This window comes from Cutaneotrichosporon oleaginosum, assembly GCF_008065305.1.
Source record: "Cutaneotrichosporon oleaginosum strain ATCC 20508 chromosome Unknown ATCC20508_contig03, whole genome shotgun sequence".
NCBI lineage: Eukaryota > Fungi > Basidiomycota > Tremellomycetes > Trichosporonales > Trichosporonaceae > Cutaneotrichosporon > Cutaneotrichosporon oleaginosum.
The window spans coordinates 1,167,645-1,183,259 of record NW_027072172.1 but is presented as its reverse complement, the minus strand read 5'-3'; the positions used below and the strand labels follow the sequence as shown (position 1 = coordinate 1,183,259).

Genomic DNA, 15,615 nt, shown 5'->3' with positions numbered 1-15,615 from the left:
GTGCGCTGTGCGAGCGTGCGACGAAAGTACTTCAACTAAACCACCAGGTCTCCGGCTCTGGTCGCTCAGTGGTGTTGCTCGTATCAGACGCAACAATGGTGAACAACTTGGGATGTAACTGTGAATGTCAGATCTCGTCTCAGCCTCGCAACTGCCTGCAGCATGTGTTATCGGAGAACCTATCCGTCAACAGAGGATTTCTAGGCAACCAACAGTGAATGTACATAGTACGGCTAGCCAAGGCGTGGAAAGAGCGCTGCAAAGCCTTGGGCTTGGTTATCCAAGACAGTGCCAGCATCTTGAACGTCCAACGAGTAGCGGTGTCGGTGGAGGCTCGCTCTCTCCGTTTTCCACTCGGACATATATTATCGAGGAGTTCCTTCAGAGGTAGCTGCTAGAATGCGCGCCGTTGAATATAACCACAATCACGACCATGTGGGCCTGAAAGGGCGGCCAGATGAGCCCACACGAACCATGGAAGGATTCGAACGCTCAACCTTGCCCGCCACCGGCTCACCGGGCCGACGGCCTTTCAATTAATTGTTGGGTGTTACGTAAACGCGGAGAAGCGGGCTCATGTTGCCTCCACACGCGATGCTTGTGATATTGCGATCGAAGACACCAATCTCCGTTCTCTGTCTCCTCTCTCACATTCACCATGACGGGCGCGTCGTCTCCTTCCAACGAGGCAGACGTCTCGCCGTCTGGCAATGGCAATAAGAAGCGTCGCCTCAACACTCCGCGCACCAGTCAGGCATGCAGTGAGCTACTCGGAAGCTGTAAGAGCTGACAGGAGCGCGCTGCCGAAGTCTCAAGATGAAGTGTATCGGCGCAACGGACCCACCGTACGTTGTCCTCACCTGCATGACCTTTCTTCACCCATTGACTATCTACCATCTATCCGCATCTCCTTTCCTCCATCGTGCCATCCCGCGACTTCTCCTCCGCCTTCACTTGGGATTAGCGAGCTCACGCCAGGTGTCGCCGCTGCCGCCGGACGGGAGCGGCGTGTGACTTCGTGCCGCGTGCCAACGCCGCACGACCCTGGTCCCCAGGGCCTTACCCGAGCCACACGTGCACGGAACTGTGGCGTAGTGAGGTGAATAACCGACTCAAAGCCCTCGAGGCGGCCAATGCACGCATAGAGCGTCTCGAGGCGCTCCTTGCCGGGCACAAGCTTCCGCCTATCGCCGGTCCCGCCCCGGTCTTAGAGAACGGTCTTGACCCCGAATTAGAAGACGTGGAGCCCGAGTTCGCGGGCGTTCTATCGGCACTCGAGCGACTCAAACGTGAGCTTCCTGCTCATCTAGCGTGCGATGAGGCGTGGGCTCCGCAGACCGTTAGACGACTATGGGAGAAGTGCGTCCTTGCGATATGTTTAGCTGATGGAAGTTTCCGTGACCACATGCCTGGCCTTCACTTCTTTTCGGGGCAGGTATCCTTTTCACGCCCCACCCCCCTTTTGGCAGTGTCGATTCTGTACGTTGCCACGGCACACTACACGTCGCCCGGCATGGGACGCTTCCAACCCGTCTACTTCGCCGCTTTCACGCGCGCTGTGGGAACGCTAGCGGTCCCCGACTGCCCGATCCGTGGAACTTGCTCGGCGGCAGAGGATGGCGAGCCCGTCAGCGCCAAATTTGATGATGTGCTGGGGATCATCCTTGTCGGTCTTTTGGCGTTAGGCTGGGTCGACACGGTAGGCATGTGGGTCAACACCGCTTATCGCCTCCTTCTGGATGGGATGGCGGAGGAGCGGGGCCGGCGCCTTCACGATTGGCGCAGCCTATGGGAAGGTTTGCGTACGATCGAGCTTGAGCACTCAAGCCTGCACCTCATCTGCCCCGCACTACCTCGTGACCCGCCGGATCCACCTTTCTCAGCGACGGAGCAACGTGAGCCACGCGATGCTGGCGGTTCAATTGGCCAGCTCCTCGCAATCATGCAGCGCTGCATGCCGCGCTTTGTTGGCCGCGGCCTCCCTACCGTGTGGGCGACGGTTTGCGCCCCTCAGTCCGCCTTGCCCGACATAAGTGCAGAGCCAGAGGACATGGCGGCCATTCAAGCATGGGCTGCTGAGATCGACGCGTGGTACAATCAGGTGGCGGCTGAGACAATCAACGCGACCAATTATATCAAGTCTATCACGCTGCTCAATTACCACCTGCACAAGATATTTGTGCGTCCGCCACGAGGTGTCGGGTGATAGCTGATAGCAGGTTCTTTCCATCTTTTTCCCCCTTCGGGGGATCTCGTATACCTCCGCGTCGGAGCGCATTGAACTGCTACAATCTGCGCGTGTTGTGCTCAAAATTGAACAGAACTTTGAGGTGTGGAGCTCGTGGGATCTTGTCGTGAGTGGGCTCCAACCCGTCACATCCAACGTCAGATGGTAACGAACGCGTCGCTCGTACTGCTCCAAGCGTACGCGCAGGGCGCCGGTGCTCAGGAGGGTAAGCGCGCAGCCACTGACAAGCAGCTGACAGAAGACATCGACCTGGTCCAATACCATCTTAACCTGCTGAATGGGACCCACCAGACCGCTCCAAGTCTGCGTCACACACTGAGCACGCGTCTCGAGACGGCACTGCAGGCGATGCGGACGCCTGTGCGCACTCTCCGCCCGCTGCCTACCATCAGCCCCAATGTACCACATGAGGCTGAGGTTGTCGATTGGCAGTTCCAAACGGGCGCGCCGCCCATGCAAGCCGCTCAAGTCGTCGGGCACCAGGACCGTGGCTTCCTTTTCATGGACCAGGTGCCCGACCTCGGCCTGCTGCCTGCCGTGTCGAACCTTGACGTTGTAAGCAACTCCGTCGCGGAGTGGCCGCCATTCCTCGCCAGCTTGTTTGGATACGACACCAGCGCGGCTGGTCCGGGCCAGCAGTTTCAAGGCGCGATGTGAGTGGGCGTTTTAGTGCAAGGACGCGGAGTTCCGCAAGATTAGAGGCTTTACGGAAAGCGACAGCCGCATCCATAGCAGAAGTACAGCTGTAGCACGTAAGATTAGTCTGTATTACTTCTTCTCCTCTGTGTACCCGCGCGCGACGCCGGTGCGGCCCTGCTCAAGTGTGGCCGGCTCGTCCATGCCATACCGTGGTTCCAGACCCTGGAAGCTGCGGGTCGCGAGGAACATGGAGCCTGCCGACTCCAGTTTGGCGAGCGACATGTCGTTGTTGCGCAAAGCGACGTCCGTGCCGCCAACCCTCTCCTCCTCGCCGCCAAATGTCTTGCGCGTGCGATATGCGCCCGTCACCAGGGAGAAGTCGAGTTCCTCGTCGCTATGGGGCTCGGCGCGCTCACTTGCAACGACAGCCGCGGCCTCTTCCAGCGCTGCGTTGAGGTCGAGCGTCCATGCCGCAGGGTCCCACACGCCCTCCTTGCCCTTGAGGGCGAGCGTGAGCTCCCATGGCGTGATGATGGGTCGCAAAAAGTCCTTGGAATCCACGACCCCGCCCTCCGCGCATCCAACCAACACGAAGCATTCGATCTCGGCGAAATTGGCCAGCTTGGCGGGGTTAAGGCGTCCCACGCTCAGCGTATACGACTTCTTCTTCGCCAGCTTGAGCGCCTCACGGAGCTCGGCGACGAGGGCACGAGACGAGGCCAGGCCCACGTTCCCAACCACGAGGCCGAACACGTCCGCTGCCATTGCGGAGTGCAGGGCGAAGAGGCGGCGCGAGAGGAGACGCGAGGAGGCTGGGTGGACCGCCCACGCCCCTCGGTCGGCGTTGTAGGCGTACACGGAGTTGGTGGCGTGGTTCATCTGCAAGTTTAAGAGGGAGCGGCCCTCGGGACCCAGATAGAGGAGAACGGTAGAGGAGAGGGGGACGCCGGGTGGAGGTGTGAGGCGGCGGAGCATGGGAGCCTTGCCTTTCGTAGACGTGGTAGGGGTGGACACTGGGGATAAAGAGCTGCAGGCAGCAGGGGGGGTTGAGGATGAGCATGACGAGGCGGCTGCGCCGTTGCCGCAGCATTTTGTTGAGTCCTTCTCTGCGGCCTCGGTTGTGCAGCATGAACTCGGCTGACTCGGTCCCGTTGTGCAACACCCGGAGCCCGCGGGGGCATTCGTCTGGCTGGAGCTGGCTGCAGCCTTCCCAGCTAGCGCTGGCCTCTGAATGGTCGCGAACGACACCGGCACAGGCCAATCGCGGAATGCCGTTTGGATCTCGTCGGCAAGCCAGTCGTGCGCCACGTCCCACACGACGAGAGCACCGCCCTTCGCGTCTTCGCCCTCGAACTCGCCGGCTGCTAATTCCTTGAGGGCCTCGGCAGCAGCGGACACGTCAAGTGATTGGCGCGGGAAGACGTAGTGGACCGGGATGGCGTCGGTGCTTCTGTTAGCTGGGCTCCAGGTGGCTGCAGGGACTGCACGCATGATAAGGTGCAAGGGGATGAGAAGAGCAGGAATCGGCAGCACTAGATCAATTGTCGACACTCACGGCGTCAAGCATGCGTGCCCATAGTGCACAAGCAAGTCTGCGGGCAAGTGCAAGCAGCTGAGGATGTCGGGGCAGCAGGCACCGTAAGTGCTATCGGCGAGCACGTAGGCCTGTGCGCCGCTCGCCGCGATGCGGGTCTGGAGGGCACGATAGACGGCTACACTTGAAGGGAGGAGTGCATCAGGAAACTGCAACCCGATCTGGCGTTAGCTAGCTCACATAGTTTCGCACAGTCTTGAACCCTCCATCAAGGATGAGCTGGACCGTGTTCTCGATGTCGAAGGCCGCGTCGAGGCTGGACGCTGCATCACCCATGGATGATGGACCAGCCTCGGCAGGTTCGTCGACCTCGACATCCTCGAAAGCGTGTGCTGATGCGGTGTAGAAGGCCTCAGACATGGTGGATGTTGAGATGGGTTGTGCGTCCAAGATTTTGTCAGCATCCGCAATCCGCAATTTCAGGCACGGGTGGCAAGGCCACAATCCGGGCCGAAACGTCCGCTCCGCACTTCGAGTGCACAAAACAAATAATGCATACAGGAAATGATACAGATGGCGGGCAGTGCAATGCAGGGATTAGCGCTGTGCATCCGCGGCCTGCCCCGCGTGCTCTAAACTTGAACCAGCGGGAAGTTGAGGTGCGAACGAGGAGGTGGGAATGTACGTAACGGCTTGGATGTCAACTGAGCTCCTCCTGGTCAGAAGCAATTATGGCATCCAGGTCTTCGCGCGGCGGCTGACGCGCAAAGCGACGAAGGCGAGCGAGCTCTTGCGAAAGCGTTCTGTAGGTCAGCACCAACATTTGGGGTGACGCACATAGCCATATCTCGTGCCTCAGTGGTTTCGCGTGAGCTGCGCTCGGCATCGGCGCGCAACGTCTGTACTTCGGCGCTGTAGGCTTCAAGAGCCTCGCGATTCTTGGTCTGGACCTCTTCAATAAGGGCAGCCACGTCTCTAGACTCGGCGCTGATGTCAGCGCACGATGGTCACGAGGCACGGCGCAACATACCTTCGGTCGCGAACTAACACGAGTGCCTCCTCATATTTCTTCGAAGCCGCTGCACGCTCCTCGCGCATCTGAGCTTGGGAGCAATTCACCTCTTCCCTAAGAGCGGCCGCCTCACGCGTCCACGCCTCACGCATGGAATGTACGAGATCGCGTAGTGCATTACACTCGGACTCAGCCTTCGCGCGAGCTGCAGCCGCGACCTCCACTTCTCCGCGCGAATCGGCCTCAGCTTTCTTAACGCGCGCTTCGAGCTCTTTGCGTTCAGAAGCATTCTGAGTAGCGGATGCCTCGGCGGTTCGTGCTCGTGCAAGCACATCTAGGGTAAGCACAACACATGGACTGTCGACGCTCACCAGCCATCATGCGTTCCTTCCGGGCGATAACGTTGTTTAGCGCCTCTACCTCGCCACGCATCCGGTCACGCGTTTCGCGGAGATCCTCACTTCGGCGTGTGAGCTGGGGTCAACATTGCCACCAATAACCACGTACAGTCCCGATCTCCCGGCGGCAGTTTCTAACCTCCTGCTTGACACGGTCTAGATGTGATTTGGTGTGCTCAAGCTCAGTCTGGAGTGTAGCAATCATGCGCGAGGTTTTGCCATGAGGACCCGCTGGAATACGAGACGTGTTTTGCACGCCAACCACCGGTGAGAGTGGGTCACGCGGACGAGATGGCGGTGAGAGGTTGTCCAGCAGGCCCAGGGATGACGCGCCGTTCTCACAAAGACCATTGACGCCATTGGAAGCTCTTGACAGGGTTTCTGTTAGCTGCGAACAGTCGATCTCGGGAGCAGGGCTCGTCTCTCTGCTGCGGTGCATGCCTGCATGCAGTGACACTGCGTGTGTCACAGCTGAGCGCGGTATTCCTCATCATTAGCGTGACTGCTGTCAGACTCACGGCTGAGACCCAGTCTCTCGTCCGCTCGGGCGCCATCGGGTATAACGGATCTGCGCCGCACATGCTTGGTACTGCTTGAACCTCTCTGCTTATTTAGAGAGGATCGGGTGGGCGCGCGTACTCCCGTGAGCTGTGACCAGAGGGAGACTCACTCCGGTCTACTGAATCAATTGTGGAAGATTCATCGTCCGTTCCAAACTCAGTGCCAGTGCCGTCCAAAGTCAGGACAATTGACTCTGGCGAGAGAGCGGGATCCACGCCCTCAACAGCGGATGCGAGTCGTGTGTGCGTCAGTGACACGTGGCTGGGCACATGTGGGCTGCGCCGGCCTGCCCGTCAGCTCTGCATCGCAGTCTGGATCTTACCTTCATCACCACTGCTGAGTGCAAGACTGACTGTCCTTCTATGCGAGTTGCGAGGTGATCTGGGTGCCGTTGAATTTATGCTGAGGGCGAGACCGCTTATGGACGAGGCGAGGGAGGTGCGCCGCCCCCTGGCGACAGGGATGAACGACTGGGTGTCCGTCATTGCAGCTCACTGCTGCCTCCTTCGGGATGCGCGATGAGTGATATGGCTGGGGAAATAATAGATGACAGAAGAGAGGCCGTGCGACAGCGGACAGAGGGAGTGATGGCAGTTGGACAAATCAAACGTGGATGGGAGTAGGACGCGTCTACCTCTTCTCCTTCACAATGCCCCGCGAGAAGAGCCCAGGGTGAGTGGAGGTGGCATGTGGAGGCAATACCACGTGAAGGTTGTGAGCACGTGGTTGTAAATCCTAGGCATATCCGCAGTCCACTCACCTGGCCATCACAACAAATCAATCGCCCTATCTCTTTCTTCGCCACCTCGCACAATGCCCAAGCATGTCGGCCACCGAAGAGGACGACGAATTCGGTGACGAGCTAATCTATGACTCGGAACTAGACGAGACGTTACGTGCGGCCGAGACTCTCCCTGACATCGAGGATGCGGCTCAAGCCATCTCGCCGTTCGACGAGTTTCGGCGGCGCGGCAACCTCTCAGTCTCCGACTTGGTTGGCACGGTCTGGTGCGAAGTCCAGTTTGACTAGTGAGATTTCCCACCCTTGTTGTAGCTTACAGCAGCCGGTTGCGCACCCTCCCGTTCCTCCCCGTCAGCAAGCGGCCCACGACAATAAAATCTACCAAAGGCGCGAGCATCGCAGTCGACCAGGCCAAAGTGGAGGGCAAGGAGCGCATTTTAAAGCGAGGTGAGGTACGTATGATTACGATGTTTGCTAACCTCAGACGATTCACAAGCGGCTCGAGCGCGAAATCCACCCCGTAGAGGTCATCGTGAAGGCCACTACCCGTGAAGACACCTGGGGCCTGCGGTTGGTAGCCCTCCACTGACTAAATGCTAACGGCAGGATGTTGACGATGTTCTCGGCGATTGAAGCGCTGATAACAATCGGCAAGTGTCGTGAGCTGCCCGTTGCTGGGTTCGTGAACGACACCTTCGTCCTCGGCATCATCGTGATTCCCCCCAATGGGCCAGCTGACGTAAGGATGAAATCAAGCGCGTACCGATAGTCGAATCGCCGACGAGAGGCCGTCAGACGCGGGCGAGGCGCACGGAGTCAGGGCGTCAGGCGTCTTTAAACGATTTCTTTGGTGGCAAGCCTCTGCCCCAACCGCAAACGCACCGTCTCTTCGTGTCCGACTCGAAGACCCGCACGAGCGGCTCGCTTCCGAGGGAGGAAGACACACTCGCCGGTCGACTACAAGTCATGCTCTATAAGGAGCTACTGGACGCTCTGCTTAAGCCCCGGGAGGCTGACATAGCCCCGCGGGACGCGAGTGAGGTCGATGGCGGTGAGGTTGAGATGGGAGGAGAGGAGAATGCGGAACCGCCAGATCTACCGCCCGACGCGTACCTGCCCTCGGCAAGCCCACAGGGATCGGGGCTGTGGCGCATATGGGAGCATTTGGAGCTGGACACATCCGCTCACTTCACCGACGACTTCATAGCCCAGACTCGCCTCATCGTCGAGAGTAACGACCTGCGCTTCGGCGTTGGTGAGGGTCGCACCCTTGCCGATTACGGCCGGTCGTGGTCTCGCTACGTCGCGGCCTTAGGACTCGGCGCTGGCCCGGATGAGGGCAAAACGGACAATGCCCTCGAGCTTGTATACCGCCGCGCAGCGCCCAAGCGGAAGAAGGAGACGGCGCGGAAACGGCGAAAGGAGAAGGGGAAGGGCAGGAGACGAAGAGAAGCGGCGGCTGCGCCCTACTCGTCGGAAGTGACAACCCTCGATATAGCCTCGGTCGAGGTTGCACAGCGCGGCGCGCTGCATGTGGCCTCGGTCGGGGCTGCGAATCACGGCGAACTGGACGAGGACACGCAAGTCCAACTGGCACTGCAGCTGAGTCTGCAGGGTGATAGAGCGGCATCATCTCAAATTCTGGGCGTGGAGACTGCAACCAGCGCAAGCAGAAGCATCGAGGAACCTTCTTACACATTCCCCGGCTCCCAGCCGAAGGTTGGCGAGCAACATTCCTTGTCGGTCGCCGTCGTACCAGAGCCCGAGACTATTCCTGCGGTGAACGACACCGCCACAGAAATGGAGCTGGCTTCGCATCCTTCGGGCTCAGAAGCTGCACCTCAACCTAGCCTGAACTCGGCTGTGTCCAGCTCAGCCTTGGGCCTCGGGTTACCCACGCCATCACAGCTCACGTACCGCTCATTCTCAAGTCATACGAAGTACTACACGTCTGACAGCGAGCAAGAGCGCGAAGATGCGGAGCTCGCATGGGCTGTCGAGATGAGCCTGGCGTCGCAGGACTCTGCCCCGTCGGGAGTTGGGGTGAAGTCGCCACAGCAGCGGAAACCGCGAACCCGCTCGCCATCCCCCGCCGCATCAGGCTCGATTATTGGCAAGCATCGCTTCACGCATGACCCAACCGCGCTTGGGACGCACCTCCGCTCGGTGTTGCAATACTGGCGGGGGACGAGGGAGCCGCGCGGTGTTGGCCCGACGCAAGTGCGGCGTTGCCACTGGTGCGAGTTTGAGGATGGGTGTGAGTGGCGGCAGGCTAAGGCCGCCGAGGCCATGGAGCGATATCAATCGCAAAGGATTCTCTAACTTGTCATTCATTATTGTACAGCCTATACAATGTATGTTACAGACCTGCTATGCGTGGGATGGAGTAGTGTCCAGTTCAATGTCCTACACAAGCGGCGTCCACTGACACACGCCGCCAGTGCACACGCCGGCAACGCCGATTACATCATCGACAACGGCCCATGTGCGAACGGGATCCGTGAGAGCGGCGGGCAGCATGCGCCAATTGAACCCCTCTGCCCACACATCCGCCAGCATGCCGCTATCGAGGGCAGTGTAAAGCACGGCGACCCAGATGAAGAGGGCGAGCGTCGCGAGGTAGAGAGTGAGCCAGTCGTGCCGGCTGGGTGGCTCGATCTCTTCATTGAGATCAGCAGCGGTAAGGGGCAGGCTGAGGGCGAGAGGCGAGCGTGCGAGGGTGCGGAAGCGGTGCTTGGGTTCCGGGAGGTATGGGTTGTGCGGAGTGCGGGCGGTGGTCTCCGACTCGCACCGCTGAGGCGGCGCCAGTTCGAGTGTCGGCTCGGGGATGTCGTCGGGGTCGAGCACTTCCTTGGTGGGGAAGGGCAGGAAAGCGGACCTCGCAGCGCTTTTGATGAACGGGGCAGCGGCCTTGAGGTGAGCAAGGGCTGCTCTGACCTCGGCGCCGGATGGGAGACGCGAGAGGAGGGCGGGGTCGATGGCGGAGGTCTTGGACATGGGTTCGGCGCGCTCCGGGTCGAGAAACCACATGTCAAGGTCGAGGCGGTCGAGCGAGGGTGGCGGGGCCAGCTCGAGGGGTGGAGAGGACTCGCGAGACATGATGGAGAGTTGCACGCTTAAGCTTGAGCTTATTTAACGTGCGGACGTGAGGACGTGAGAGTGGGATCTACTAAGGCTGTGCGGATCAGAGGTGACCGTGCGGAACGCCGGTGTGTGCTCTTTGCGTGTGAGAAGCAGACGGCGGTGTCGGTGTCGGTGTCGGTGTTGAGAAGCGGGTGTCGCACCCCGGGCGTGTATCGATCGATCGGATGCTGAGTGGTTGGGGGATCCAAGACGCAGTGCATCTTTATGAAGGGACGCACGAAGAGATGTCCGTTGTAGGACCTGCCCTTGTTGCTCGCCCCCAGTCCCCTGCGGCAGTTGTCAACCTGTGCAGTTACGGCACCGATAGGCTGGGGCTGGGAATGTTGGTTCGGCGTGCTGGGCACATGAGAAGACTAGGGAGGTGTGGGCGGTATGCTACGCAGGTGACTTGTTCGGGTGTGGGGTATGGCGCGTGGAGGACGAATGCTGTGAGGCCGGGTCCGTGCCTTCTCATCCACGACCGAGGAGAACGGCTACTGAAAGGTTATGGATGGGAGTTGTCGATGACTGTAGCGACCTGAGGTAGTCATGTACTCACCTATTCTCCACATTTACCCCTCCTAGCACACCATCGGGCAGACATAACCCCCGCGAGCGTCATGTCGTGAGCTGTACCTGTTTGGGAGTCGAGTCTACCAGGCCCACGAGTCGCGCACTCCACCGCTCATCGGATGGAACTCGGTCTCCAGCTTGTCTGTCAGCTGGTGCGACATGCCGTCGCACTCGGAGAGATATCGGACAACAAGTCATGGCGTCGCGACTGCTTTCCCTCTCACAACCAGCATCACCCCGCCCGCCATCGACGCGCCGGATGGATGGGCGCGTCAAGGCTCGCCCCGTGCCTTGCTGGAGCCTCGGATCGCCTGATCGCCTGGGCCTTGTCAAGCTTGTGCATGCGAGTTTGACGTCAGTGTGTGCATATCTTCACTCCGTGCCCACCGGCAACGAGATTAATCTATTCTCGAGTTGCGTACCTCAGACATGATCGCGTTGGTGGAGTGAACATCTTGAACCAAACAAAGATGAGGTCCCCTGTCCCGGACTATCGGCCCTGAGCTTGAATCCGCACCAGACTTTGGGATAACACAACGAACGGATGTAAGTATGTACAGCAATGGCTGGTGGCCTAGTGGCGGTCACTCTCCACTGTACACAAAGCTCACAAACCAGCACCTAGGGCTGTTGTGTTCCACTGGACATCCGATGTCGACCCGAGTTTTCGTTTCACTTAATCAAGTTGCGGGACGCTTGGGATGACTCCCAACACATCTTCAGCAGTCAGACACATAGACAAACAGCGATTGCGATACGAGCCGACCGCCCAAGCCCCAAACTGTGCGGTAGTCGGCTCATGCGTCGGGACGGACGTTTGGTTCGATGTTCATCAGATCATTCGGACGAAACAGCCGCGGTCGTCGGCACCTCGGACAGTGTGGAGAACCCGCTGTCGATCTTGTACACTATAATCCGCCCGTTCTGCCACTGGGGGCCCATGGGCTACGCTTGTCTGGCACAAATGGATAGGGCATGGGAGATGGAGGACAAGGGCGGGCGGATAAGATGAGGGGTCGGCACATTTCGATTCGGGCCATTTCCTCCCTCTCCGGACTGAGAGCTTCCATCTCATTGCGATGGGACCTAGCACTCGTTGGATCCATGTGATGGCTCACTTTGACCTATCAGCGGTACTGGGTCTACATGTGACCTTTGTTTGTCCCGAGGCTCGTGGAGGAAATGGCTGTCCGGAACGGAATGGACGAGCGCAGGATGTAGAGGGGAAGAGTGGGGTCATTCACGCACAGACACAAGGTGCCGAGGCTGGTGGCACCCGAAGCCGATGCCGAGCTGTCTGTCCGCAAACACAACCAACGCCACACCTTCTCATGACGAAGAGGTGCAGAACGATAGGAGACACATGACTGAGAGGAGCAGGAGATACATCATTCCCATGCATTTGGTAGAGATGGGCGTGAGCGTCGGCGCGATTCGCGGGGATCTAATCCACGGCCCATTACCAGATCTCGGGCCGAGCGTCTGCAGCTGACCGGTAGTCCGGCGCGCGCCGCCAGGCACCGGCCCCGTCTCTTATGGATAATGGGCCGCGAATGTCTTCCGACAACATCGCGGGGCTCTCGGGCCACCACGCCGCCGAGTTGGCGGCCCGACATCTTTCTCACTTCTACATCAACGTCAAGGGCGTTATAAGGCATGGCTGGCCGCTATCCATCGCCATCACCCAGCCTCTGCCTCAGCCTTCCGAGCACCTCACCTCACCCCGGCCTACCCGCCTCAACCCAACCTACCCCGCCTCGCCCTCAACCTCGCCTCCAACATGTCGGCGATCCACACTGCGGAGTCGGAGAAGATCGATGACCTCCAGCACCTCGACAAGCACCTCGAGTCTGGCGGCGAGGTGAGTCCTACTGATCTCCCCGAGCTGGGCCAATGCCAGAATGAGCTCAAGACCGTCATCGCCCAGTCGAACATCCCGCGCTGGAGCGCCTCCTCCATCAAGCTCTATCTTGGCGTGTTCTGCGCATGCTGCTGTGCATTCGCCAATGGCTACGATGGCAGTCTCATGACTGGTTAGTGCTGCGTGTCTCACGCATGTGACTGGCGACGAGGCTGACATCAGCCATTCTGGCGATGCCCGCTTTCAACAACCAGTTTGGCTCGTACGACAGCAACGGAGTGTTCAACGAGATTCAGACCAACGGCACGCTCACTGGCGTCATTTTCTCGCTTTACACGGTTGGCTCGATGGTCGGTGCCCCCTTCGCTGCCATCATCAGTGACCGCCTGGGCCGCCGCAAGGGCATGTTCCTGGGCGCTTGCATCATTATCATCGGTATGATTCTGACCTCGACCTCGCACCACGTCGGTCAATTCATTGCTGGTCGCTTCGTCCTCGGCTTTGGTATCGCTGTCATGACGGTTGCTGCGCCCGCCTACTCAATGGAGATCGCACCGCCCCAGTGGCGTGGCCGCGCGACCGGTATCTACAACTGTGGCTGGTTCGGTGGCTCCGTCCCTGCTGCGGCCGTTACCTTCGGCACGTCTTTCATCAAGGGCCAGATGAGCTGGCGCCTCCCCCTCATCCTTCAGGCTGTCGCGTGCTTCCTCGTCATGGCTATTCTCCCTTTCGTTCCCGAGAGCCCCCGTTTCCTCATCGCCCAGGGCCGCATTGAGGAGGCTCACGACTTCCTCACCAAGTACCACGGCAACGGCAACCCCAACGACGCGCTTGTCGCCTTTGAGCTCCGCGAGATGAAGGCCTCGATCGCCCTTGACGGCATTGACAAGCGCTGGTGGGACTACCGCCCGCTCTTCCTCACCCGCGGCGGTCGCTGGCGCATGGCCCAGGTCCTCATGATTTCCGTCTTCGGTCAGTTCTCGGGTAACGGTCTCGCGTACTTCAACACCATCATCTTCAAGAACCTCGGTGTCACCACTGTTGCCGCCCAGCTCGGCTACAACCTTCTCAACCAGGCCATCTCCGCCGCTTGCGCCCTCACTGCCGCGACCCTCACCGACCGCATGCCCCGTCGCGCCATCCTGCCTTGGGGAACTCTCGGCTGTGCCGTCCTCCTCGGCATCAACGGTGGTCTCTCGAGCGTCCTCGACAAGCAGGTCAACAAGGCTGGCTTCAACGGCGAGGGTCCCATCTCCAAGTCGGTCGCCCAGGGTGCTCTTGCCGCCTACTTCCTCTTCAACTGTCTCTTCTCCTTCACCTACACGCCGCTGCAAGGTGTCGTCCCCGTTGAGGCGCTCACCACCACCATGCGCGCCAAGGGTCTTGCCGGTGAGTCACTGCGCCGTCCATTCCTTCACTGGATCTCTGCTGATCCCAGCTTCCGGCTTCATTGTCTCCGCTATGGGCTTCATCAACCAGTTCGCCGGCCCTATCGGCCTGCAGAACATTGGCTACCGCTACGTCTTCGTCTTCGTGGCATGGGACTGCATTGAGGCGCTCGCCTGGTTCCTTTTCGGTGTCGAGTCGCAGGGCCGCACTCTCGAGGAGCTCGACTGGATCTACGAGCAGCCCAACCCTGTCAAGGCTTCCAAGCGCGCCAAGCAGATCGTTGTCGACGAGGGCGGCTTCCAGGCCACCACCCACTAAACGCGGGCGCCTCGGCTCTCCTCGGCTCTGGTCGCGCGCGGCCACCTCGCCACATCACTCTTTTGTCATTCTTAGCATTCATGTCTCGCAACGATGGTAGTAGTAAGGGAAGGACGGAAGGGAAGGTTGTGTTCTCTAGGGTTTTTGGCGATGCACAGTTATCCCATTGATCATGCGAGCAGCTGCGAGAGAGCGCAGTTTGCCGGAACCGATATCGCTTGCCCCATTGCCTCGCCCCATATGATGATTCGTCAGGGAGCCTCACTTCCAAGGATTATCATCTCGATCTCACAGCTAACCATGTGGTACGCGTCTGTACATCGGTCGAGGAGGAAGTCGTGGCATGGTCGGAAGCCCGTAATAGCCCGATTTCGGCGAGTTTCACGGATATTTTCTGTGTCCCCCACCCACGCCACATCGGCACACGGTCACATGTGCAGTCGTCAGTTGCGTGGTGTTGCTGCGCCTGTGGCGCTGTAAAGAGTGAAACACTCGCATCGCCTCGACCATGCTAGGCTGGCTCGCCGAGCTCAGGCTGAACGGCTCCATTTAATGGGGTGGATAGGCAGAACGTTTGCGGCCGGTGGTTCGAGACCAGCAATCACCGGAACCACCATATTTTCTTCTGAATTCCAGGCGATTCGCTCGCTATGCACGATCCGTGAACCGGTATGGCACACCGGAGCATTGCACCTGCATGTGCCACACTCGGCTCGCACGAACGTGTGGACCACGTGTCATGTGTGGGCTCGAATAAGTAATATGCGCCACACCTCGGAGATATCGGGAATTGCTCAGTTTGGGTGGAGCGTTCACATGACATGACCGAGAGCTCGGCACGCTTCTCTCTTCAGCCCACTTCACAACAACCAACGTGCGTATTGAGGTCGCCTGCCGCTGCCCGTGCTGACGCTTGCCTCACTCGAACACTGCATTGCCTGCCCGCCGCGTTCTCCTGTACCCCCTCCCCTTCCCTTCTTCCCTCGCACCGCCGAATCTTCTTTGCCCTACAGATGCGTGACAAGTGGAGGAAGAAGCGTATGCGCAAGCTCCGTCGCAAGCGCAGAAAGATGCGTGCGCGCTCCAAGTGAGTTTGCCGGCCCGGAGCACGCTGACACCAGGTAAACGACTCGCTACAGTTCGGAACGAGCCGACTCGTCGGCGCGGGACGGATGAGTCTTCATGTCTAGTATTCGTATGAAAGTCGAGTGCGAGGC

General features: G+C 59.5%; 6 protein-coding genes across 6 annotated transcripts; 3 read left to right on the top strand and 3 right to left on the bottom strand.

The window, feature by feature from the left end:
- Positions 1-658: 658 nt before the first annotated feature.
- On the top strand, positions 659-2,905 carry COLE_03663 (uncharacterized protein; the record flags this gene model as incomplete). The annotated part of the gene is made up of 7 exons (XM_018426221.2): positions 659-761; positions 797-845; positions 979-1,359; positions 1,393-2,179; positions 2,220-2,354; positions 2,390-2,453; positions 2,490-2,905. The coding sequence occupies 7 exons, from the start codon at positions 659-661 to the stop codon at positions 2,903-2,905; spliced, it is 1,935 nt and encodes a 644-aa protein (XP_018281535.1).
- Positions 2,906-3,016: 111 nt separating this feature from the next.
- Positions 3,017-4,841, bottom strand: COLE_03662 (uncharacterized protein; the record flags this gene model as incomplete). The annotated part of the gene is made up of 3 exons (XM_018422166.2): positions 3,017-4,334; positions 4,443-4,642; positions 4,674-4,841. 3 exons carry the CDS (start codon positions 4,839-4,841, stop codon positions 3,017-3,019), a joined length of 1,686 nt encoding a protein of 561 aa, XP_018281534.1.
- Positions 4,842-5,913: 1,072 nt separating this feature from the next.
- Positions 5,914-6,877, bottom strand: COLE_03661 (uncharacterized protein; the record flags this gene model as incomplete). The annotated part of the gene is made up of 3 exons (XM_018419720.2): positions 5,914-6,317; positions 6,502-6,678; positions 6,715-6,877. The coding sequence occupies 3 exons, from the start codon at positions 6,875-6,877 to the stop codon at positions 5,914-5,916; spliced, it is 744 nt and encodes a 247-aa protein (XP_018281532.2).
- A 338-nt stretch (positions 6,878-7,215) lies between these two features.
- COLE_03660 (uncharacterized protein) lies at positions 7,216-9,456 on the top strand (the record flags this gene model as incomplete). The annotated part of the gene is made up of 5 exons (XM_018425142.1): positions 7,216-7,421; positions 7,457-7,586; positions 7,619-7,704; positions 7,741-7,846; positions 7,879-9,456. The coding sequence occupies 5 exons, from the start codon at positions 7,216-7,218 to the stop codon at positions 9,454-9,456; spliced, it is 2,106 nt and encodes a 701-aa protein (XP_018281531.1).
- Positions 9,457-9,540: 84 nt separating this feature from the next.
- COLE_03659 (uncharacterized protein) lies at positions 9,541-10,233 on the bottom strand (the record flags this gene model as incomplete). Its single annotated transcript, XM_018422164.2, has 1 exon — positions 9,541-10,233. One exon carries the CDS (start codon positions 10,231-10,233, stop codon positions 9,541-9,543), a length of 693 nt encoding a protein of 230 aa, XP_018281530.1.
- A 2,377-nt stretch (positions 10,234-12,610) lies between these two features.
- On the top strand, positions 12,611-14,398 carry COLE_03658 (uncharacterized protein; the record flags this gene model as incomplete). Its single annotated transcript, XM_018421182.2, has 4 exons — positions 12,611-12,691; positions 12,731-12,863; positions 12,914-14,080; positions 14,130-14,398. 4 exons carry the CDS (start codon positions 12,611-12,613, stop codon positions 14,396-14,398), a joined length of 1,650 nt encoding a protein of 549 aa, XP_018281529.1.
- Positions 14,399-15,615: the final 1,217 nt, after the last annotated feature.